Source organism: Sesamum indicum, linkage group LG16 (assembly GCF_000512975.1).
Source record: "Sesamum indicum cultivar Zhongzhi No. 13 linkage group LG16, S_indicum_v1.0, whole genome shotgun sequence".
Lineage (NCBI taxonomy): Eukaryota > Viridiplantae > Streptophyta > Magnoliopsida > Lamiales > Pedaliaceae > Sesamum > Sesamum indicum.
In genome coordinates this window covers 3,491,272-3,518,814 of record NC_026160.1, presented here as the reverse complement: position 1 = coordinate 3,518,814, position 27,543 = coordinate 3,491,272, and the positions used below count along the sequence as shown (strand labels likewise).

At 28.6% G+C, this 27,543-nt stretch overlaps 2 protein-coding genes across 2 annotated transcripts; one reads left to right on the top strand and one right to left on the bottom strand.

Annotated features, from left to right (window-relative positions):
- Positions 2,804-12,078, top strand: LOC105178671 (transmembrane protein 56-B). Its single transcript, XM_011102200.2, has 9 exons — positions 2,804-3,085; positions 5,128-5,277; positions 5,428-5,516; positions 5,604-5,742; positions 8,832-8,906; positions 10,329-10,450; positions 10,532-10,607; positions 10,770-10,829; positions 11,795-12,078. Exons 2-9 carry the CDS (start codon positions 5,140-5,142, stop codon positions 11,921-11,923), a joined length of 828 nt encoding a protein of 275 aa, XP_011100502.1. The 5' UTR covers positions 2,804-3,085; positions 5,128-5,139; the 3' UTR covers positions 11,924-12,078.
- LOC105178670 (xyloglucan galactosyltransferase XLT2-like) lies at positions 21,947-23,802 on the bottom strand. Its single transcript, XM_011102199.2, has one exon. It carries the CDS (start codon positions 23,733-23,735, stop codon positions 22,254-22,256), a length of 1,482 nt encoding a protein of 493 aa, XP_011100501.1. The 5' UTR covers positions 23,736-23,802; the 3' UTR covers positions 21,947-22,253.

Here is a 27,543-nt window from a genome sequence, read left to right as displayed (position 1 = left end):
TGACGACAAAGTAGAGGGTTGAGCAGTCCCTCGTGAAATCGTAGCATTTTGGAATATAAGGTAAGTATAGCTAATTGGATTTATATATATGTGTGTAGTATTGTATATATTATATATATTGATTTCTTGGATGCGATCGTGAACTTGGCGTTATATTATTATACGTGGCTTTTGTATATTGATTGTTTATATAATTAGTTGTGGATTATTTGTTAGATTATCCTAATATCGGTGGAATTGTTATTATGTGTCGTATGTGTTTGTAATGGTTGGACGTGAGAGTGGTATGATTACGTGATCGTATAATTGATTGTCGTATGAAATCAAATTGGGAGCTATTATTGAGGAAGTAATTATTATAAAGAAAAGAATGATGATCGTGAATTGAAATAAAAGATGATGCATACTTATTTGGGAACGCAGTCAATGGTTTATGAAAATGTGATTGATGATGAGATATGAAAAATATATGAATTAAGCTAGATACCATGGCGCGTAGGGTACCGGGGTATTCCGGGCAACGGGGAATATCCTGTGCTGTTAGCTACACACTGGTGGTGTGGAGGTACCATGTTTGTTGTGATGTCCTGTGTTGATATTGCTACACAGCTGGAGTAAAAGAGTGTGGAGATATCACATACAACGGGTATCTTGTGCTGTATATGATATGATGATGGCCGGTGAAACCATTGACTGATGTATTCCAACTAGAGTAAGTGGGGTTCTTAACTAATAAACGACAACGTCGAATATTATGTCGTGAATTGATTTATAGTTGTGAGTATGTACTACTGCTTATATCTGATGTTGCTATATGACGAAAGACCGTTAGTCAATGTGACTGCTTGTATGTGAATTGTGCCTATGTATATATATATAGACTAATTAGTTATACTTATTGAGTAGGCAGCTCATTCCTTGCCACGTAATTTTCAGGGAATAAGTCACACTGATTACCCACATTGGACTTTGAGCGGTGCCGTCGTCTTTATTAGGTGGGTCAGCCGTGACATCTGAAGTCGGAGTTTTTGGTTGTTTGGTTGTTAAATATTCTAGTCTCTTATATGTTGATGTTTAAAAGTGTGGTACTACTTTTCTTGAGATTATGTACATGAAGACATTTAGTTAAGGTAAATATAAACTTTCGGAAGTATCTATTACCTTTATGATACATATATATTATATTGATAAATTAGAATTTATTTTACAGGTTGAAAGAGAATTACTTATAAAATGAGTTCTAATTAAAAAAAAGATGAAATAGTGATAATTAGATGTAGCGAGTAGGGGGTGCTACACAAAGATAAGTTTAAAAAAGTTAAACATTAACAATATATATTAAATATTTGGGTTTTCAAATAAAAAGTTGGTAGATTATACTTTTCAACTAGATTCTTGGGTGGATTATATATATATATATATATATATATAATTCATTTTTAGAGGTTTTCTAAATATATAGTTTCATTTGATAGAAAAAGTTCTATAAAACCTCTAAATATGAATTTTATTTATATTTGAAATCCACCAAATAATTTAGTTAAAAGTACATTCCACCAACTTTTTCTTCAAAATGGTAGTTGTTAATATTTAATAAATACTTAATTTTATTAAACTTATCTTTAACTCCTAAGATTAAAAAATCGGCTTAAATTTATTATTATATTTTCATATTAGATAAGTTCTATAGATATATTCAAAGTTTTGATCTTTATTGTCACTTTTGTTAAAAAAAAAAAAAAGAAAAAAGAGAGATTTTTTTATTAAATTAGGCAAATATGTTATTATTATATTTACAGAAGTTCAATGTATTCAATTTTCATATAAGATAATTACATCATATTCACTATATAAAAATATAAAAAAAAATAATTTTCTATCTAAAAAATGACTAATTTGATAATTTTATAAATTTAAGGGACTAAAGTGATAAAAATCAATTTTAAATTGACCGTTTTACACTCAAAAAGTCAAATTCTGATCACATTTTCTCCGTAAGATTATCAGAGGGACCAACAGAGACAAAAATTAAAGTTTAGCGATGCTAAAATCAAGAAATGAACTTGAGGGACTAAAATAATTTTAAACAAAAAAAAATTAAAGGACTAAATATAGCATTTACCCATAATATTATTCTAACATTCTCTTTTTTTAGATATGATCACTTTGATTATTTTATATTATCATTTATACCAAATAAATATTTTTTTAGATTGTTTATTCAATTACTAACATAACTTAGGATTTAGATATTTATACTATTTGTCTAAGGGGCTGGGCCCAGAATCCCTTAGTATTGTATTTGAATGAATAGATTTGAATTTAATAAAAGAATTTGAAAAAAAATATTTTAAAAATAATTTCATACGAAGAGAATTTAAAATTTATATTAATATTTTATAAAATATAATTTTAAATTAAAAAAGAAAAAATAAAAATTTTTATAATATAAAATTATCCAACCAAATTCAAAAGATTTACTACTTAAAAAATTGAACTCCAAATTGCAAACCCGTCCTGTTGCCATTCATAGTTGCAATAAATTTGTTAAGATCAAATATTCATTTTTTATTATTAAAATAAAATTATTTATATCAACAAAATTTGATAAACTTTAACGAGCAGATGTCGAATGATATATTTGTTAAATAAAAACAAACATAAAAAATATTATATCGCATTTTCTTAAATTCGATGAAGTTTACGTATAATTATAAACAAAATCTGAGAAGCAATGCAATTATCCTATAAATGTAATACAAATTTAATTATGCACGCAAGCTTAAAGCCTCGAAACTTCACACAGGAACGTACTGTTTTGCCCTTATCTTCCTCCACATCTCAAGGAAAAGCGTGAGTAAAGTATAAATTAGCGGGAAGTAAGTGCCATAAATACTTAGCTTTAATTACCTGTAAAGGCAAAGAATCACACGAACTTGACAAGCAAAAAGAAAGTACAAGAGCGACGACGAACATGAGCTACCCGTGGAGACTACAACAGGCGTGACAAAACCCACTAGCCCACAATAATCCTCTCCTCTGTTTTTCAGTCCGACGACGAAAGCCCATAACGGATTCTTTTCTGGTACGTGAGTTTTCCTGTTGTGGTTCTTGGTGGAAATCTTGTGTTTTGTTTGTTGGGATTTTCTGAGTTTCTGGGCTGTTGCCGATGATCAAGTTTGTGTTTCTGTTCTTGAATCATCGTGTTTGGAGTTGATAGCTAGAAAAGTTTATTGGGATAGTCAGTTTAGGAAAGTCTTGCCTTTCTTTCTTCTTGGTTAAAATTTTGCTATGTTTTCTTGAAGTTTACAGGATGTTTTGAAGATGTTTGAACGCTTGTAAGATGCTGATTTTGGAGTTTTGTATAAATTTATGTGTAGGCTGTAAGGTTCATGGGATGTTTAATAAGAGTTAGAAGATGAGATTGTTAGAGTAGATAATAAGATTATAGGATTTCATAAGCTCTTTAAGGACGTAAGAAACTTAAATTTGTGTTCTTGTGATTTTTACAAGCACCTTTAATCAGACTGCATAAATTAAATTTACAAAATTACAATTTCTAATGATTTATAGGTTGCATGATCTTATTTTATTTAAACACTAAGGCACTTAGTTATTGAATAAGATACAATATTTAGTAAGATTTTTTATAATTAAGTGTTGGCTGATCACTCTTTATCTTAAAATGATGATCAAGTATGATAGTTGTCTGCTTTTTGTGTTCTAAGAAATTATTCTCTTGCAGTCTAGTAGCTTGGAAAGTTTCTTCAGAGGATACATTGAGTAATAATTTTTTGCGATTGAACAATGTAAAATTAATTCAAGGACATCCTTGAGTTATATAACTTATTGAGAAGAATTGGCATGCACAATATAGTGATAGGACGTTGTTCTTGAGATTAACATTCTGGATTGTTGGTTTTCTGTATAAACACTTGCCAGGAAGATTGATCCTAGGCCGTGCAATATATAGTATTTCGTTGCCATGTAAGTTTTTTTATAAGTGTAAGAAATAGTGTGACAGAGTGAGAAAGCAAGGAGAAGTAATGGTTGTTTTTTGACCTCACACATTACATCAACACGAGATAAACTTGACTGTCTGAAGACTACAATTTAGCACTTAGCTAATTATGATCTATTATCAATTAAGATGTTACCTTTCCATCACAAAGTTTAGCATTAGAATAATTGGGTCGGAATACTTCTACCTATATGTTAGTTATCTTTTCTGTGACTACAATTCACTCTTTGATTTCTAAACCTCAGAAGTTTTGTGGAATCTGGTCACCTGACAACAGAAAAATGAGAATTTGTGGGAGAATCATAACAAGACTGCTAGTCTACAAAGTATAACGACATTATTGATGACATTTTGCCCAAATTCTGTCCTTAACAAAATTATATTTCTAGGATTGAAAGCAATCAAACTTGTACCTCAACTTACTGTCATTATCCTGACATAGATTATTAAGTAACTGAACACTTTTGCTAGAGTTTGTAGATACTGAAATCAATTTCAACTTTAGTGTGATCAAATTGATGCAAGACTCCAGGTATTGGAGTTCTGCATTACAGGAATTCAGTTTCAATATTGTAGAAACTTCAAATGTAATGGAGTTTAAGAATGACAAGCATGGACACCATGATTTGCTGACGAGCACAGAAGCACATTAGAGGTGACAAGCCATTCATATATGGTTTGGTTGTGCTAGAAGAACTGTTGTAATTTTTAGCTCATATAAAAAGATTACAGAGTTGCTTTGTTCTTATGATAGGTGTCTCACTTTTTTTAGATATGCTTACCTTATGGTGGAGATTGATGAATACGTTGGATTCTGGAAAGTTTAACAATGAAAAAGTTGTTTCTAGATGCATTAGTTCCCCTTGATCTTTAAAAATAGTAAAAGATTTCCAGTGTACGAAGTAACCTGCTTCTATAATAGCATTCTGCACAAGAAATTTCATCAAAGTATCCAGAAAATTCCCATTGAAAAATGAAATATTTCTAGGGTCATTGCTTTGTTTTTTCTGTTCTATGTCGCTTGTGCTGCTTTTCACTATAATTAAAGATAGGGTACACAACTGTGAGGAGATCTAAGAAATATAGGAACCATTCTGCTTGACCAGGAAAACGCTGTGATGCTGTCATCTGAAGGAATTTATACGCTGATCAAATCTTACCAAAGCCAAGCTGACCTGCTTCTTGAAAACTATGTTTCTGCCGAATCTTTTGTCATCGATACCTCTATCATCGTCGGAATTTTTGTTTGCAAAACGGTAATAACACATGCTCCCTTCAATGAATCATATTTCAACATTTAAATGTGAATAGAGCTTATTTCCGTAACCTCAAATCACATTTTCGATACTTTTTGGCGTTAGGTTCTTGACAATATATTGTTTTTTCAATGATTAATTGGAATTCAGGTGTATGATCTTAGCCGGCTGATGAGTGCTGGTTACTTCAAAAGCTATTTGAACCTTACAAAATCTCAGCAAATTGAGTGGAGCAACCGGTAGGTTGATACTTGTTTCATTCACTAGATATGTAAGCTCTGTTTCTAGTCTTAGTTTTAATATTTTTTATTTATCTTCCCATGCAGAGCCATTTCTACATTTCATGCTGTATATATTGCGACTGTGTCACTGTACCTTCTATTCTGGTCAGATCTTTACTCTGATGACCTGCACCATGGTCCTATCACTCTTCGAAGTTCAACATTGTCCGTATTTGCATTGGGAGTAAGTGATACTTCTCCTTTGTTTCATTTTCTTTGGTATTTCCCTTGTTCCCTTCCTTTTCTTTCTCCCCATTCTTCTTGCCTCCCCAAAAGGCAGAAAAGAGAAGGCGGACATAGTAATGAACCAAAATTTTAAGATTCTCGGGATCGTGCACATATACTCCTTTAGGGCTAGACAAAGTGAAATCATTCTACAAACTGGAAATTTCTTTTCTGGCAATGATAGAAGTTTCTGTTTATCATGTTTCAAGACCTATTTATGTGTTTTGAGCCATGATTTGAACTTTGATTATAAAGTTTGATATGCTTTATTTTGATGGTATAAGAAGGTCCTTGGTTTTAAAAAGTGCGTGCGGACTATATATGTTGAATCTTAATAAGTGCCGCTTTTATTCTGATTTTGGGTAATTGTCTGCAATGGCTCAACTGATGGAGTATGTTTGTCTTTCTCACTGATGCATGTTTAACATTATATCGGGATCTGCTAAAACTTCTAAGATATTTTAATTCCCATCTTCTGAATAATAGATGTGGAATACAAGATTATACCATTCTATCATATGTAATAATTGAACATTCTAATCACATTTCATTCAGTATGTGTAATATTTTCAGTAATAAGCATATACAAGTCATGACCTTTGACTTAGTAATTTTTGTGTTGACACTTTGTGTTTATTTTCAATTTCTCTCTTCATTATTTTTGTTAGAATAATAACGCTTTGTTTGTTTTATTTTTTTTCATTATTCAAAATACAATAAAAAGTTTTTTGAATATTTATTTATATTTCTACAATGTGTTTTAAATATTTTTTATTTACCTCACACTAATATAAAATACAAAAACACATAAAAACATTGAAAGACCCATATATCTCTGTTTGTTTCTCTCAAACAACCAAAAACAAATAACACCTTAACAAAAAAAACCCTTATATTTTGTGAAATACTTTTTATTGCGTATCTCATCTTGTGAGTAAATAGATTTTTTTAAATTCTTTTGTATAAACTAAGAAACTCCTTGTTTGAATTTTACTTTTTATTGAATACAATTTGCTACATTTTATTAATTATGTCATAAAAGCCTTTTAAATATAGTAAAATAGTACAACATAGAAACGTCTAACTCATTCCCATTTAATATGAATAAGTTGAATTATTAGATTGGTACATATTAGCAGAAGTTATTAGTTAGAAATAATAATATACAGGGTAAAATACACTTTGCTCCACTGAACTATTTTTAAAGTAGCATTGGGTATACTAACAAATATAATACTTATCCCCCTACAATTAAATACTTGGACAATATTACCCTAGATATATGTGTAGTTCAAATGATTTCTTTTTTTAACATTTTGCATTTTAAATTTAATTAAATATTTTTAACTCTAAACATATTTTATTAATAAATTAAAATGTAATTAGTAAGTTAAATATTTCAGATTTTATGACATTTTTTATACTCAAGGTTAAGTAATGAATAAGTATGATAAATACACAACTTTCATGTAAACCACTTTTGAAAAGTAAAATAATAAGTTAATATATATATATATATAGATATAATAGATACACAGCAAATATAATATCCCAACAACTCTTATATGCTTTTAAAAAGAAATTGACAATATGTATGTTTAACCAAAAGTTAAACACTTTTAGGGAAAAAAAATAAATAAATGTATTTTTTCATATTTTTCACGGAAAATATATTTCAAAAATGGATATTAACTCTTTTATATCTAAGCAATTTTATATAGTTAATAACCTCATTTTAACCAAATTATTAAATTCTTTTGCATGAAAGTCTTTTGTGTATTTAATATACTCTTTTATTGCTTAACTTTGAGTATGTAAAATTTAATAAAATTTGAATTATTTAACTTACTAATTTATTTTAATTATATATTTTTGTCAATTAAGAATATTTTAATTGAATATAAAATGAAAAATATTAAAAAAAACAAATTATTTGAACTTCAAATATATATATAATATAAGGATCATATTGTCCAAATATTTAGTTGTAGAGGGTTAAGTGTTATATTTGTTAATTTAGGGGGACAAAAGCTATTTTAAGGATAGTTTAGATGGGCAAAAAGTATTTAACCCTAAAATTTAAATTTTGATTTATTCAAGTATTTAATATTAATCATAAAAGAATTATGATAATACATATCTGGCATTATGTAATCTTCAAAACTTATATGACATGTTGACATGCATATAATTCTCTTCAAACTACCACAAAGCTTTGAAATTTAGTCTTTTTTTCGTAAGCAATAACAGAAATACAACTAATACACCTAAAAACATACATGAAAAATATTAATGAACTATTAAAGAAAAAATAACAAATATAAACAACAAAAGATTCTTGTAATAAATGTTAAATGTCAAGCAAACTTTTATGTCTGTAATACTTTTGTCTACGTAAGTATATGCAACAAGAATTGATAAAAACCAAAAGTATACATTGAATATTGAAAAAATAAAATAAACATTTTTGAGTAGATAATCTTTTATCATAATTATATTCTAATTACAAAATTTATTCATGCATAAAAGGAATGAGAGTATTCCTATAGAATATTTGTAAAAATTATATTAATATTAAAAACAAAGGCATATAGGACTCGTAGACTTTATTGTTACTTATATTTACAAATTCTAAAATATTTGATTTCTTAAATTTTATATTTGGCACTTCTCTTCATAAACATAATACTTTTTTTAAACATACTTGCAATACGCACAGCGTGAGTACCTTTACTAGTTAGTAATAAAAGAACCAAATAAGAAGGTACTGAATGATATAAACTATAACTGTTAACTATATATATGAGGACATGACATTGACATTCAACTTTCTTTTAAGCGTGAATAATTTTGTGCATGCAGAGGATTATGATTCTTTGTTCGTGGCCGTAAACTTATCAGTGGCTTGATTACTAGAAGTTGTTACCTTTAGTCACCAAAACTATTTTTCTTGTGACATTGATTTAGGGATTGATTGCAAACGTTTAAACCTGCTTACTTATAATCCAATTGAAACATATCTTAATAACTTTCATCTGTCTTTGATAGGTTTCTGTTGGTTATTTCCTTTCGGATTTCAGCATGATTATCTGGTTTTATCCTTCATTAGGCGGAATGGAGTATGTAAGCTCATGGACTTTGATCTTTATATATCATCAACTGCCTTATATTATTATTGTCTTTTTAGACTAGTCAATTTTTAATTGTTGTTAGTTTGGAGCTTTTATCTTTTTAATTATGACTTAAGTTGTGACAATTTTCACGATGGAGGGACCTTAAGCAATGTGAAGAGTGTTACTGTAAACTCAATTGTTTTCTTCCCAAAATGAGGTAATATATTCAGTACTACACATCACAACATAAATAATAACACAAACATGATCAAAGTAACATAGGAGATCACTTTCACCCCTTCAAAATGTGGTGGCACTTTTAAAATGAAATAAACAACCGAGAAATTGTTCCACTTGGTTTCTACAGCTTCGAGGACTGAAGATGGTGAATAAGTTGTTCTAACCAGTGGCCTGGTGTGTTGTGGAGTTCTATTCTATGAAGAGATCCGTAATTTAACTTTCAATCACTTAATTATATGGTTAAAATGATAATTAGGAATAGTCTTTTATTAGGTATTGTGAACATAAGTAAAAGATGTGCAAAATCCAGAATATGAGTGTTAATTTAGTAAAACCGAATTTAAATTTCTGTGAATCAAAATTTGGTGCGCCAAAATGCAATACCAAATATTAACCAAATCAATTGGTTTGATTTTGGTAATTACTGATTTTTTTGCGATATTTCAGTTTGGTGTTCGATAAATCGAACTTTTTGTTAAAAATATAAAAAGGTAGTTAAAAATTAAATATTACAAATAATAATTTACACCTCTTGTTTACTTTTTACATTTTAATAAGTAAAATAACAAAAATAGTATAAATAATAACTAATATATAAAATATATATATATATAAGTTAAATATAAAACTATATAAAGTAATGTTCCGTTATTTATATGGTTCAGTGAACTGACATTAGAAAAATAAAAACCGAGCCGAATATAAAATTAAATTAAAAACTGAATACTAAACCGAATTTTTCAATTTGGTTTCCATATATATTGAATTCTCAAGTTTAGTTTAATTCAGTCGTTTACCTCCTGATGTAAAATCAAATTCAAGGACATGTTCTAGAGATCAAATTCATCCTACATCATGGTCATGTAGGTATATGCTACTAGGATAGTGAAAATTATACAGATTACAGTAGATCCTGTCCAGCCATCAACAATATGGTTAGGTCACCTGTAAATTATGGTAAGTGTAATGTTGGGTTAGGCACCAGATTCAACATCTTTTGTTACCATTTCGCCTGCTTTACTGAAGTGATAGAATAAGTATCTATGATGTTGCATAATCTCACTAGCTTACTGGATTCTTTTTATATTAACTAAAGGCCACCATAATACTATACATGTTTTAGTAATGAAAAGAAATTGTGGCTTTCCTAGTCAAGAGTTAATACAACATTTTTAATATTGATATCATTCAGGTAATTCATCATATTCTTTCGTTGGTTGGTGTGATGTATACTATGCTGACCGGTGAAGGACAGCTGTATACGTACATGGTTTTAGTATCTGAGGCAACTACTCCTTGGATCAATCTGAGATGGTAAATTTGGAGTACATTTCTAATTATTGTTTATTGTTTGACATCTGCACCTTTTGATGCTAATTAGAGTTTATGGAAAAGGTATCTTGACGCAGCTGGAATGAAGAGGTCCAGCGCATATATTGTAAATGGAGTAGTAATATTCATAGCATGGCTGGTAAGTGGATAGGGATGCAAGTTTGTCATGTTATGGTAGGTTGTAAATTCTACACCTTCTGGCGTTTTTCTTTCTGTATATTCTTTTCTTTTATCGGCGGATTTCTTACACGAACCTTGTTTCTTTAGCTTTTGACGATTATTTTACTCGCCATCTTTGCAGGTTGCAAGAATTCTATGGTTCGTGTATTTGTTCTATCATGTGTACCTGCATTTCGATCAGGTAATTCGAAGAACTTTTGATTTACAAGGCTATTTCAGTAGGATGTAGATGAATCAAACCATATGGTACCATGAAATGGTTTCTTATGCTGGTAATACTAAACCGCTGATTCTGCATGCTATTACTTTAGCGGTATGTTATAAGTGGCAAAGGTTATAAAGTTCAACCCCTGGCACCATCAACACCACCCTTCCACCATTAATCAGACCAGGAAACAGTAACTACAAGAAAGAATCTATGATTGGCATGTGATTAGAATGCCATGCTGCAAACAAGGGAAAGAAAAGAGTTTATGTATCTTCCGAGCATGTTCAGTTTTGCAGCCTGAAAAATATATACACCAGGTGTGAAAATACGGAACCGTAAGGATTTAGTCAGGTTACTAGTGGGACCGACATTGTATTCATGTGATATTACCACACTTTTTAATATTTTCACAGGCAATGCATATAAACATCTCCCAGTAACCTTGTTCTAAAGCTCTAGTATTCGATTTTGGCCAGTCATTGTGGTGTTCTGAATCTCTGGTTTGAAATAACTGTAATTTGCTCATTGAAAGGTATATAGGTGTTGTCAAGATGGACGGACGACTTAGTTCAACTGATCTCCATTTCTGGCAATTAATTCTTATACTGCCAATCATGTTATCACGAATGGCATTTCAAATTTTCGCATTTCACTGTACTAGTTTATTGAAATGAAGTCTGCTCGAGCATTATACTTGAGCACAACGTTTACATACACTTGTTATTTTTGTTACATAGAGTTAATGTGCAGTCGTCTATCGACGCCTATACTGTATATCTTAAAGAGAGAAACTTAATAAATTATGGACGTAGAAGCAACTCGTCTTTGAACCATATACGATCAGAGTACTTATATTCTACAATTTACTTGTTTCTGGACATGTTACGCTCCCGTTTTGCAGTTTCCTAATAGAGTTGTGACGTTTCATGGCACAACAGGTCAAGCAAATGCACACAACTGGAATTATCTTGGTGCTTCTTCTTCCCGCGCTGCTTTCTGTCATGAATTTGCTCTGGTTTCGGAAAATATTCAAGGGATTGCAGAAGACGTTGGCCAAACGGGAGTAAGCGTCTATTCAAGGTAGCTGTTGATATGCATCTATCAGCTAGACTTAACTGTGAATATCTGTAGAAAATAAAGAGTGTTGAACCTCACATATGAAAAGAAACATATACTCTGCAGATTCAGTTGCAGAACATACACTTGCTGCACAAAATTGTAATTTTTTCCACAAAAATCGAATGAAAACCAAAATAAAAAAAAAAAAAAGCAGAACTTATTTCCCCATATGTTCATGATTAGGATTTTTTTTTTTTTGGAGATATCTCGATAATTAAATTCTTTTTTAAAAGTCAAAATATATTTTTCATTAAAAAAAATTATCTTTGGAAAGAATAATGTGCAATTATTAATTCTCAATTTTTACAAATAAAATAATTTTGTAAATGAGTTTAAATGTAGTGAAAGAATATACATACATATATGTATATATATAAGTTGGAGTGTATAGGGGGGAAAATTCAATATGTACATCTACCTTCCCTAACGGTCATTAAAAATCGTAACACTTTTGGTAAAATTACTCTTTTATCCTTCATGATAAATTACAGAAATCTCCCTTGAGGTTTATTCACATTACACGCACATCCTCTATGGTTTGTCGTATTATAATTGGCTCCATCAAAAAAACTTTATTTATAACTAGACTCCAGTAGTTTAATATTTATTAAGGTAAAAAATAATAAAAATATATTAAAGTATTTCGAGGACTTTCAACCATAATCGAAACTAAATTTCTCAATTCAATTTTAATTCCATAATATTATAGTTAGATTTAATTATCAATTTCTTTTCCCTATTTAAATTTTCACTTGTCTATATTACGTTTTTGTTGTTAAATATAAGAAAATTCAAATAATTTCTAAAAGTTGATTCGATATTAAAAATAAACTAACTAATTGTTTCATATGATTATCGTAGTCGCGTATTTAGTTCAATTTCCCAAAAACAAGATAAAAGTACATCAAGTTAAAATATTTATACAAATTATATGTTCAATTGGAATTTTAAGTTCAAAATAATTTTGATTGGAATAATTTAGAATATCTTTATTAATTTTATGAGATATGATTTAATTTTAAATGTTTTTTTCACAAATTAGAAACATTGAGTTTTAGGATAAGTATAAATCAAATAAAGTTAAAATGAGTATAAACATAATCAAATTTTTAGAGAAATTTTAATAAATTTAGAATAACAATTAATTTAAAATTTAGCATTTCACCAAAATAGTGATTTGTAAAATGTTAAGATTATTCATAGAATGTAATAAATATCAGCAAAGGTGTATATAATCTGAATTTAGCTCAAACTTTAAGGGGGGTTTATGTAATTATTTAACAATTGAATTAGTCAACTCAAGCGTAAAATTAAATTTTTATTCAATTTTTATACTGATATCAATAAAATCATCGGATCTATTCATAAGATAATGACAAATGATAGGGGTACTAGCTCACTTAAGAGGATGACATTGTAATTATGTATTGTATATTACAAATACATCATCATTATTTGAAATACCATAAATACCCCCTTTGAAATTAATAAACGTCAAACAAATACCCCCTACAATGAGCTGTTATAATGGGGTATTTATTAGACGACCATTAATTTTACTGAATTATTTGTAATTTTTTAAAAAATAAAATAATAATTGTAAAAAATATCAGAAAAGACAGTTGTAATTTAACTTTTCTTGAAAACAATGAAACATGACAAAGAATTATTGTTCATACCACTTGACAAACACTTTCAACAACACAAAAGAAAAGGATTTGTGTGCTCCAAATTGTTCACATCTTTAATATATTGCTTGATGTGTACATTGCAATAAAAGTTGCACCCACCATAAGCACAAACCAAGCCCTTTATCTCACCATTTTTATTGGTATTTATTAAAAAAAAAAAAAACACACACCAAAAGGTTTTTGTTTTTATTTTAAAAAAAAATTAACTTTATATCTCTTCGAAAAACAAAAAGAAAAACAACTCGTAAAAAAATCTTGCAGGTGCGGGTCGTTTTCGGGTACTTTTTCTTAAAAATGATTTATAACAATTATAGTATATATTTAGATATACGTTGATTCGTCAATGATATCTTAGCTTAGTGGTTAAGGTTAAGGTCGAGATCTCATTAACAAGTTCAGAATGGTCATACGTTTGAGTCCCACGGTCCCGCCAACATGTTGGCATATGTCTCATTTTATGTGAACGTTTATATGATGTATTGGTTGAATCGGCCTCTTACTCAATATATACTGGTTCTTGAAATTTGATATCTAGCTTGACTCTTTTCTCTTGAAACCCTTCAAATTTTACGACGTTATTCCATCATTATCTAAACGAAAATTTACATTTTGTAAATTTATAATTAAAGTTATTTATCAAAATCTCGATTATTTTTTTAAAAAGATTTAAGTACTTATTAATTTATGATAAGTGAAATAATATGATTAAAATAAAAATAAATAAATAAGAGATACTATACATAAAATAAAAGTGAGATGAGAGAGAAAGGAGAACAAAAATAATAGAAAAAAAGAAAAAAAATAATTTGTTATTAATTTTTCTAAATAGAATTAATTATATTAATATTTTAAAAAAAGATTCCATGAACGTTTTTTGAACTCCTAATGAATTATGTATATGAATATATATATATATATAATCGTTTTTTGTATGCTATAAAAAAATATAAGTATAAAATATACCTAATTTCAAATTATGATTTGATATCTACAGTAACTTTTATTACCTCCAAAATAATGCTAAACATATTTTTCCTCGTATTTTTAATAGCTTTTTACCAACTATTTAAGTATTTATCATCAAATTTTCAATATACGCCAATGAGGCCTAATTCAGTTGGCGAAACTAAGGTTCCATGACGTTAGACGTTACGGTTCGATCCCTACCATATGCATAAGATGTTGTTTCTACTGTATAATAGGTATTGTCTACTGTAATAATAAAAAATAATTGTAATTAATTGAATTCAATTAAAAATAATTTTATCCCTCATATTTAAAAAATAAAAAATAAAAATTCCAATACACTCTCAAAAGAAACCAAAAAATTCTCAAAAATAACTCCCAAACAAAGTGGATAATTTTTCCAATCCTCCAAAAGATGGAGTCATGATGTAGAACTACATGCCACAATTTATGCACAATCATTGGTTTTCTTACTGTAAAATTATTAACATATTTCATAATTAAGTTTGAGATTACAGGTTCAAATTTCATAATTTAGGTAGGTATTTGTCTAACTTTATTTGAATTTATTGTGATTTTATTTCAGTTCGATATATTGATCAAGTCGATGTATTGATCAATTTGTTGAAATATTAATTAATCCTATAATACTTATTGTTTTCATAAAAAAAATAATTAAAAATTCGTGGGGTAAATCGTTGTTTGCGAGTGTAGATGTCTATGGGGTCTATTTGTGAAATAAAAATATATTTAAAATTATTATATAGTTATAAAGTTTGATAAATTCAGTTGTGTAATATTGATAATTATTTTGTAAAACTATATTGTGGTTATTAAATCGTCATTATAAATGTATCACTAATTTATTATGACAATTTTATATGCACAATTCTTGTCACTAATAATTATATAGTGACAAAATTAAAATTGTTATCACTCGATATATATTTTTTGTTATAATTTTAAAATTATTTTTTTATATTTTTTCATTAATATTATATCTTTCTTACAGCGTGCTCAATATATATGTAAATCCGAATGCATTTTAATATTATTTAAAAAAATATGAAATCTTAAAATATTTAAAAGAAAGAGAAAAAGCTAGCAAGGTTTCAAATAAAAATATTTAGGGAAAACTGTACTCCCGTCTCTTGAGATTTAGTGTATTTACAGGTATGCCCTCTATGGTTAGATAAATTATATCTAACATCTCTGAGGTTTCTTTCCATATAATGAATAAGTACCTCCATTAGCAAATTTTGAATTTGTTGATTTTACAAAAAAAGTGAATGAAAATTGATATTTGATCAGGGTCAAAATATAGGATCTCTTTAGAGTAGGTCTTAAGCTCGCAGTACTCCTCCTAAATATCGAAATGGTATCTGAGAAGAAACATGAATGTTAGGCTAGTCGGGTGCATCCCCAACTAGAACCCTCCGATACTCAAGTCAGTTCGAGTTCGAAATGGAAAATAGGCGATAGTCAAGCAATAAATGAAGTAGAAATCAACAAATGTGTCATACTATAAATATGTCTAGGAGGGTATTTATAAGCTCAGATGTACTTACCAAGTGGACCACATGGCGTCATCATAAGGCATCTGCTGTCAAAGATCAAACGGCGTGATGACAAACACATTAGTCGGGTCTGGATGTTGGTTTTTCGGAGCAGATCAGGTTTCGCGATCCGATCTGACTATGTATGCGCGAATCTTATGGTATTTTTGATACTTTTAATCTAAAGAAGAGAACTTTTGTCCCATCGATATTTCTCTAGATTGACTGATTACTAACTTAGTGCAGGTCAAACAATTTTTTTCGAACTCAACTACTTTTATAACGATGAAGATATATCTCCTCATACGCATTCATGCGTATAGACGTATGATTGTAATGTGGTTAGAAAAAAATTATTTGATTTACAATAAGTCAGTAATAAGTGAATCAGGGTAATATAGGTGCTTTTCTGATTTTTTTTATTAATGTCAGTAAATTCGGTGAGCTTTTAGTAATGGAGAGATTTATTTGTTAGATGGAAGTAAACCTTAAAGATACTCGATATAATTTTCTAAACAGTATAAAATTTATGTATAATTACACCAAATCTCAAAACGAAAAATGTAATTATCTCAAATATTTAAGTTCGAATTTAGTTATCAAAAGAATTCACACTTCAATCGCATTGGCTGTCGAAGATCGGAAGCTGGCTAAATTTGACTCGACTCAACTCAACTCGTAGTCCTAGGAAAGTATGTATTGATTGCCTATTAAATTGCACTTCATCCAAAGCGCACATGCTAAACACGAATTACCATGAAGATTGACATGTGAAACACCAAATAACAACTAAGCGTGCTTCTGCGTGAAATTCCATGCCTATGTCTAATTCTAAGGTCTAAATTCAAAATTTTTAAAAATAATAATTTCAATAATTGTGCAATAATATATAGAGATAATTATTCTTTCTTCCCTTAAAATTTGGTATAATTATATATAAATTTTATGTGATTTTAAAAGTTATATTTAGCACCCTCGAAATTTGTTTCCATCTAGTAAATAAGTCTCCTCTTTGGTCAAAATTAACTAAATTATTGATATTAACAAAACAACTGAATTTAAATTAATATTTACTCTCGATTAATTTATTACTAATTTATTCCATGTCAAATAATTTTTTTAAACTATCATTATAACGGTGAAGATATACTACATCTTCACATGCATTAATGCGTGAAAATATATGAGGATAATTTTATCATGAAAAAATTTATTTGACTTGCAATAAGTTAGTTGAGGTTAAATATATATATTTTTTTAATTTTTTTAATATCAGCAAATTTAGTGCATTTTGACTAACAGAGGGATATTTGTGCAAACCTCAAGGTGCTAGATGTAATTTATCAAATCACAGCAGATTTATGTGTAATTACACTAAACCTTAGAAGAGGAGAATGTAATTATCCCTAATATATAACCAGAAAAAATAATAAACAAATATGTTTAGCCCAATCTCTTAAAAACAATTAAGTTTACTTACTTTTTACATACGATTTTAACTTAAGTTGTTATATTTTTTACAGTAAATTATATTTTGCAATTCAAATTATGCCCATTTTTATATATTTGCATTTAAACTTTTTTTTTTTTTGCGACAACTTGTCATCTCAACTTTGTGAAATTTGCACTTTACCATATATGATCCTTTCTTTGCTTATTTTTTTATGAAAAAACATCATATACTATGCATATGTGAAAAATATCACATCAAATAACTAATAAATATTACATGTGCACTGCATATGATATTTTTTGACAAACAATTTGGTAGAAAAATAGTTATAAGTAGCAAAGTGCAAAATTTCATAATATTAAAATAGTAAGTTGACACAAAAAAGAGTTTAGATATCAATGTGTAAATGATCACAGTTCGAATGCCAAAATATAATATACTCTATTTTTTATTTAATTAATTAGTCAAACATCGTATGATCTGAAATAGCCAAAAGTGTAAATAGGTTGCGAAAATACCCGTCGTGGCACGTCGTTTTTACATACATATAATAAATAATCTAATATTCAGACTTTAAAGTATATTGTAAATAACAATAACAAGTTACATTTCAAGGGGAAAAAGAAAAAAGACAAAACAAAAGAAAATCAACTTAAAGGTATCATCCACAGAACAAAAGAATTCGTGCAGTTTTATTAAAATGATCATGAAATCAATTTTGCAAAAAAACTTAATAATTATTATAACCAATTTTTAAAATAATCTAACAATGTACAATTATCATATTTAAAAGTTGATGTCACCGTATTATTAATCGCTGTTTATTAATATAAATAACATATTTTTATATTAATACATATATATATATACAATTTTCGTTTAACGTAACACCGACTCTCTGTAAAGTCTTCGGTGCGGAAATAAAATAAAATAAAAATCTTGAATATGGATACATCAAACTTTTAAATGTATTGTTGTCCCACATGATGATGACGTGATTAATATTAATTAATAAACTTATTAATTAGGGTTTTGGAATAATTAAAAAATGATGGTGACGTGCACGTCTTTGCTTTTATTTTGTTCTAAGCTGGCAGTTTGCTTTTGGTCCCTTCAATTCTTTGACTCTTCCTCTATTTGTTCTTTTTTTATTTATTTATTTTTTGTCACACTCATTAGTGGGATGTTGACACTTGCCGACTGTTTCATCACACACACGAACGAACATTTTTTTTCGATAAAGGTAATTTTCATTAAATAAAAAGAAGTACAATAGTACAATACAACTTATTTAATTTAAGCAGTTTTCTCGACAGGTCAAGGAATTCACCATAAACACACGTGTTACATTTTCGGAAAATTATTAGCCACTTCAATTATGAGTTATGTGCATAGTTGTTAGAAATAAATTAAAATAGATATTTAAGTAATAATATTATTAATTTTTGTAGTTTTAAAAAATGCCTAAAAATATATATTTTAAGATTAAATTGATATAAATATTTTGATTTATAAAAAATTGACAAATAAAAATAATAGATATTGTAGGAAAATTTAAAAAAATTGCATGAAAGAAAATAACAACCAAAAGATAGTTATGAAAAATTATAATAAATGAAGAAGTTAAGAATAATTAATTAATTAAATTAAAATTTTAAAATAAATAATGTTCCAAAATTAAGTGAGAAACTCTCACTTAATATTTGTGAATGTCTCAATCTATTTGTCTAGGAATTAATGAAATAGGTAAACATTCTTTATTAATTAGTGGAGTCAGAAAAGTTTAAACGACTTATAAGTCCTAAAGCTTTATTTTTTAAATTAGGCATATTTTTAAGATACAAACGTGAGGTTCGTATACGAATAATACCTTACGTAATGAATTATCGATTTCATTACATACCACATTATATATATATATATATGTGTGTGCATGTATATATATACATACACACACATCATAAATTCAATTGCAAAAATAAAGAAATTAGTATGTACATGGCTAAACTAATTATTTAAATATCTTATTAGTTTATACATATATTTTTAGAGCTTAGATATTATTTTAAAAATAAAATTTTAAAATGTCTGAATGAAATAATATTATGAAGCTTATAAAATATTAATAATGACGATTTTGTAATTAATATGATCTAAAATGGAAGAGTTTGTTAAATTTTTTAAAAATAAATTTGAGTGGAATTCCATATTTTATTTTTCTGAAAAAAAAAAAAGAGTTTATAAACTCCTAATATTTTATTTTCGGATCTTGTAAATTGATTCTTTAAATTTCACAATCACTTTATTTTATAATCTTTCAAATATTTTATAATAAAATATTTTAAAAAATTCATAAACTTACCTAAACACCCCTTAATTGTAATTAGTGGTAAATCATTATCTAAAAAAAATCAAAAAGTGAAAATTTTGATAGTTAAGGAGAAAAAGATTAGCAAAATATTGCAAAAATTCAAAAAAACAAGGAAAAAAAGAATATTATAATAAACATCACAAACATATGGCATGGATCCAATTTGGCCAAAATTTTAAAATATTGATTATTAATTTCCTAATTTAATTGCAAAATCTCAAAGAAATTAATTATTACAAGACAAGTAGAGTTGCGGTCATGATTTTCCACTTCTCCATAAATTATGGATGAAATTGAGGAATTTCGACCATAAAAGTCAAATTTGGGCACATCATATATATTAATTTTCTTACCATACTATATATATGATATTATTATAAATATTATAAAGTATTTATCAAATATATAATCCTATAAAATATTATGGATTAAAAAGTTTCATTTCAACCTATGTTTTGAATTAATAGATATTATAAACTTGTTGAAAATGCTACAGAAAAATTACGAAATTAAAGAAACACATATAATAATTATATAAAAAAAATTAAAAATCTTTCACTTTTTAATTCAAGTATATTCAATTTAATTTTGTATCATTTATGCCAGCCAAAACAATATATTTTTATGTAGGTAGTATAACTATATATTTGGAGTTTATATTTTGATTTAGTTGCTATTGAAATTAAATAATACTATAGTATATAATTTTTAATTATATGTTATAAAATATCTTTATTACATTGACATAAATATATATATATACATACGTATAATATCACTAATTTAGATTAATATTAAATCAATTATCACTAAATAAAATATTTATACGTAACACAAAAATTTACATTTTTATCGCGCAAAGTACTTACGAAATAAATATTTCACTAAAAAATTAGAAAAAATAAAAAAAAATTCTTCAAAAACTCAAGAATTTCGTTCGAAAAATAAGAAAAACAAAGTGTTTCGAAAGAAATTAGATAAATTTGAAACTAGCTACCATCTATTTCTATTTCCAAAACATCAAAATGGAAAATTTTCCATAATTTTGACGAAAACATATATATGGAAATTTTAAACCATGTAAAATATCATCTCTTAATTCATTCAAAATTATGAGATGACGTAGAAATCATATATTTCAGCAATATATATATATATATATACATATAATCAATGCAATAATGCATTTGTCATCATGATATGCATGACCATGCGCTCCTCAAAAACTATATATATATATATAATTTTCAAAAAGTTTGCATTTTTTTATATATTTTTATTCAAAGATGATTTTTCATTTAATATATATATATACAAAAAGTGTATAAAATAAAGTTCTATATATGTATATATATAAAAGTTACAAGTGTTTTCTATACATAATATTTATACATATTAATGAAATATTAGATATAACATTACTAATTTTGTAGTAAAAGAATTAATCCAAGATTATAATATTGTAAAGTGTCTAAAGATTAATTAACTTTATTTTTTTAATTAATTTCATCATGTATATATCATATAAAATATATACGAGACATCCAAATATTCCAAGAATGAGATTATAATCTCAAAGAAATGTATTGGTAATTATAAATTACCAATTTCGTTTGTATAAATTTATTAAATAAAATACAAATTTTATGATTACATGTAAAAATATTTAGTGATTCGACTTTTACTAGAAAATCAGCGTGTATATATTAAATAAAATACGAAATATTCAATTGCGTGACGATTGTGATATATGTCAAATCAAGAAGTGTCTAGAATTTCACCAACTTTAATTAAATAATTATTCACATAAAAGTTTTCAACAATGGCTCAATGATGAAAATACTTTCTCCACTTATTACACATAGAATATATAGAATTCCTCTTCCAACATGGAAAGCATAAAGAAGAAAAGCACTTCAAAACAAACAAGCACAAAGACAAACACAATTGTTCTTATTCATATTCTTCATGTCTTTACCACATGTTACATTAAATTCCTCCAAACATATATATGTGTCATGGAAAAAAAACAAATGAACCAAAAAATATCTTACTAAAATGTAAGAATTTTAATTTATAAAATATTTCGGATAAATTTAGCAAAAACCCTTTTTCTATTACTCCTCGAATAATTCGAAAAAACTATACAACAAAAAATCAAGAAACATGAAAATTATTATTTTTTTTTAAAAAAAAAAATAATCTAGTGAATGTGTGTCTAACCTTGTAGCAATATAGTGATCATTCCCCTCTATTTGCCATCTTTTGTTGCTTAAACTTTCTCAAGACTCCTTCCATGGCTACATCGAATGCGTCGTTTATACGCCCCAAATACGTATTCGGCCTAGAATACAATAACCTAGGCAAGAACTCGATGATGGTCTCCCTCATTTTTCTGATCTCGTCTTTGGTATACTTTTCTAGGACTTGTTTAATGATGGATGTATCGTTTCTGACAACGTTGTGGTCGATGAAAATGGAATATGTTTGTGCCGATTTAGGCAAGTGCCATTCGTATTGATACTCGGTGCTGCCCCTCCAAAAGTAGACGGGTATGGAGCCCGCCAGCATGCAGTCGAATGCGGATCTTCGAGTGAACCCATCTCCTTTGGGTTGTAAGCAAAAGTCCGAATCCAGAAAGGCCTCGAGTATCGCTGGAGCTCCATCATAGCAATGTGTTATGGAGCAATCGACTACTCGACACGAGCTCGATTCGTTTTTGCAGTAGCTCATTAGTACTCCTCGGAAGTCGTTCTGGATCTTCTTCCGGGTCGCCCCTACGAAAGTAAATGGGCTGGCCCGTTTTCTGTCCCGGATGAAGCTCTGCCATTGGCGGATGTCGGGTTCGGATCTCGGGTGGAATGCTGTCGGGTAGGGTACGCTGATTTCTAGCGGGTCCCATTGACTTCTCTCCACTGCTAGACGAAGAACATTTTTCATCAATGGCATGTAGATGAATTTGGTCCCCCACTCGTCGTCATTGTCGGTTAATCTGCGGAAGTCCCAGGTGAGGCGACCCAGCATGATGAAATGATCCGACCCGTTTGAGTTCTTGAAGGGCCGCTGGGTCTTGACCCATTTCAGCATCTCCTCGCTGTGGAAGTCGCGATCTTTTGACGTGTAATTGAACCAGAGATACTTCCCGACGGCAAGGCCGACGTAGAACGGGATGTAAAACGCCGTCGCTTGATCCTGATTCAGCGTTCGGCATTTGTAGCTCATCATTCTCTCGTGGTATATGACTTCCGCGGCGTACATATCGGTCCAGTACCAAGCTGGGGTGAGGTTTGCCGGGACAACTCCCTCGAGTCCGGTGGCCGGAGGCCCGAATCCGCCGTTGGAGACGGCGTTGCAGCGGGAGCTCCAGGGGTCTAAGTCGTGGCAGTTGTCGAGGAGGTCTTTGTTGAACATGGGGGGAAGATCGTAGACATATATGCGGCCGTATCTGCAGGTATCGTCGTAGAGGGGGGCGGAGGCGGAGGCGGCGGACTCGAAGTCACGGCGGTGGGAGGAGGGGAGAGGGGGCGACGGAGAAGCCCGGTTGAGGAAGAGGATAATTAGGAGCTGGAGGAGGACGGTGACGGTCAGCCATGCACAGTGGTGGCCAGAGATGTGGGATTTGACGGAGTGGATGGTGGTTTTGAGTTCCAGTTTCTTGGATTTCTTAGGGGAGTGGTGGTGGTGGTCGGCCGGCGGCGGGGGAGGGGTTGTGGTGGGAAGCATGGATTGGTGGTGTTGGCTTTTGGGGTTTTGAAACCGAAGTTGGTATTATTAAAAAGGACGCGTTATAATATGGAAAAGGAGATCTTAAGAAGGTTTCGAGTGTTGAAGGGAAAAGCAAAGAAAGTTGATCTAGGGGTATTTTAGGTAAATCACAAAGTGAGGGGTATATTAGGAATTTTGAAAAATTAATAATTGCCTTGAGAGATGTAAGCATATAGCTATTTTTCAAATGTGGTTGTTAGTGAACAATAGTGATGTCATGTAATTTTCACAGGCGGTCACATTATTTATTATTTTCACACTTAATACATACGAAAAAATATCTTTTCAGAGATCTATGTAATATCAAAATCAAACATATCAGTAGATAATTACAAATTCGACCCTCGTACTCAAATTCTATTTTCAAGAAATTCATACCCTTATCTTTAATTTCCAAAACTACCCTTGATTAGATAATTAATTCCCACTCCAAGGGCATCTAGGGCTATTGGATTCCTTCACATGGAGCCCTAGTGAGAAATTATAGTTTAGATCATAGTGACAATTAAAATAAAGTATATTTAATTGGTTAAGGGAGAAATGAGCAAATATTATTTTAATTAATTAACATAGTTTGTTTAATGTTCACAAGGACAGATCATGAGGAAGCAAGTGGAGTAACATTATTGATGTTTGAGAAAATTAAAGAAAAGGTTATGGTCTCAAGATCAAGAATTAATTATTTTCCCTTTATTTTTATTATTTTTAAATAAATTGTATTGGTGTAATTATCATCAAGACAAAGACTAATTGTAGTAGTTGGCTAAGCTGCAAATCATGGAAGAGGCTAATAAATATTTCAGGGTAGATTTTGATGAATTTTGCCACTATATATATATTTAACATATTGATTTCTTTTTCCATTGGAAAAGTTTATTATATTGTTGTATTAATTATTAATATTTCATATGTAATAAATAATTAAATTAAGTATTGGTTTTTCAAAAATAAAATTCTTTTTATTTATGTAAAGTATTTTCAAACCCGTACAGCCAGCGAGAGACAGAATCTACCGTATTGTAATTGCTCGGTGAGAAATATACAGTTACAAGATGTCTGGCTAAACTTATTTACAACATCTTATATATAAACTCACACGATATTTTAATCCAAAACTAAGTTTCTGAATTGTTCGAATAAAAATAAAATTTTGAAACGTGTAAGATGTTATTAATGATAATTTTTTAATTAATACGTCTTATTTTTTGTAAGAGGGCTTATTATAGTTCCGTAACATCTTATTTTCGAATCTTTTAAGCTTATTTGTTAAACAAAAAAAAATATCAAAAAACACTATAAATATCTTATAAAGTCTCAAACATTTCAGGGAATATTCAGAACAGCTTATAAGCACATCCAAACACACATTCCCATTATCGTAAATCGATTCTTTTTTCTTTTTTTTCCATTTTGAGGACAATGCAAGAATTTAAATGGACTAAAAATATATATGTATATATATATAACATTTCATAATTATTGAATTTTAAATATTATTTAAGTTGAATTTCTTTTATTGTAGCACACAATAAAGGTGTGAGTGTGAGCCAACTATACACACACACACACATATATATATATATATATATATATAGGTAGGTCATTGATTGTTGAGTTAGATAATTTACCTATGGTAGAGGGCATAGCTATGTCTTACCATTAACATCCTCACAATTATTTCTTCATATAATTTCTGATGGTCCCCATTCACTCTCTGCATACAATATGTCTTTATTGGGTACTACTAATGGTAATATCACTTTCCACCCCCCACACAAAAAAATAAAAAAAATAAAAAATAATAATAATATTTTACCATTAGCTTTTGGATAAAATAATATAGGAAAAAAATATTTTACACTATATAAAGAAAAAATGCAAGAAAAATGTTTGAAAAGATGTATATCATATGGTTTCTATATATGTATAAATCAACTGTTTCATAAGCTCCATGTACACTATTAAAAAATGATTTAATAGTAATAAAAAAATTAACGTCGAGCTAATTTATATTATTTATTTATTAATAAATTTAGAACCAAATGTTACTTGCTAACAGATTTAGAAACAAATTATTTAAATAAATGTTAAATAGTGTAAATTAGCAACAAAAATTTTACTAGTTAATTAATAACTCGATGCTGATTTTAGCATCAATTTTTTCGTAACTATTGAGCCGTATTTCTTGTAGTGGTATACGAATTATAGAAGCATGCATATATATAATTATTTATTTATCTATTTATTTATTTTCCACGTTCTTGTGGAGTGTTTCTGATTTAAAAAACAGATAAATGTTAAATTGGGTAGTGTTTAAAAAAAAATACTTCAAAAATAAGTTTAACTGATTAAAGGGCGTCGTTTTGTCCACATGTATTAAAAAGATACTATTTTTGCTTGATATTTGCACTTGTCCTTTGTTAATAATAAATTATTTTTCTCAAAAAATAATATGTTTTATTTCAATTGTTATATTTCATATTTATTTTATGAATATTTATAGATTATATTATTAAAATATTGAATAATAATAAAAAATTGAACGTTTAATTAAGTAATATAATTTTGTAATCATACACAATAAAATGAACATGTATGATTGGCCAAAAAAATATTTTTTTTTATTAATTAATCACAACAGTTTATTTTATATTTTTATGATATATGGATAATATCAGATAATGTAGCAATTAAAACATAAAAGTTTTAAAATATTAAATATGTGAAAGCATACATTTTGTTATTGTTAAATTTTTGAAAAATTCTAATATCAACATAAAAGTGCTTTTTTTGGCAATTTCAAAACTAGAAATTAACAATCCAAACACCTCAAAAGTATTTTTTCGAAATCAAGAGTTGAAAAACGCTTTTCAAAAGCTCTCACAATCACTCTCTTATATTCACTTACATATGCATTTTGTCTCTTTAAATTAAGGTAAATTACACGACCCACTCAGCTTGAGATAAATTTAAATTATACAAATATCCCATATTCTTTGTAAAATTATAAGTACATTCGTCGAAATTGTAGTTGTAATTACAAATACCACACCTATTCAGAGCAAAAATTTACAAGTACATCCCTGCAACTGTAATTGTAATGAGAAGTACTATCCCTATTCAGGGATAAAGTTCTATAAGTACACGCCAAAGGTAGAACATATCAACACCCGTTGTTCCGGGACACAGTTTTACAAATTTACCCTTTGATGTAAACTGTATCGATATATCCTCAACAGATACATTATACTTATAATTTTATAAAAAGTAAAAAACATTCGTGTAATTTATTTAACTTTAACGAGTAGAAACTTATGTAATTAAATATATATAGTTTGTAGGGTATATTATATTAACATTTCTTGAAACTAGATTATTATAAATACATCTTTTTTTTTTTGTAAAATTACAGCTACATTCCCTTAAGGGTATTAGTGTAATATTTTTTGATGGGGTGTTTTTGTAAACTTTGTCTTTAAAAAAAATCATAGTTAAAATTTTCAACTGTATTCTTAAAGAGTGCTTATACATTGTTCTCACCGATTTCTGGCCCTGATGGATGGGCAATTCTCCTTCAGGGCTGGCTCATTTATGACACTGAGACATAGCTTCATTTTATGGCTTGCGATCCTACAACGCTTATCTACTCTCGACAAGCCTTGGCATCAAATTGATGATCTATCTGGTGTGCTCTGTGGCCAATAGGAATTGGAAACCCAGACTATCTTTTTTTCAGTTATCCATATGCTAAGCAGTGGCAGAATAA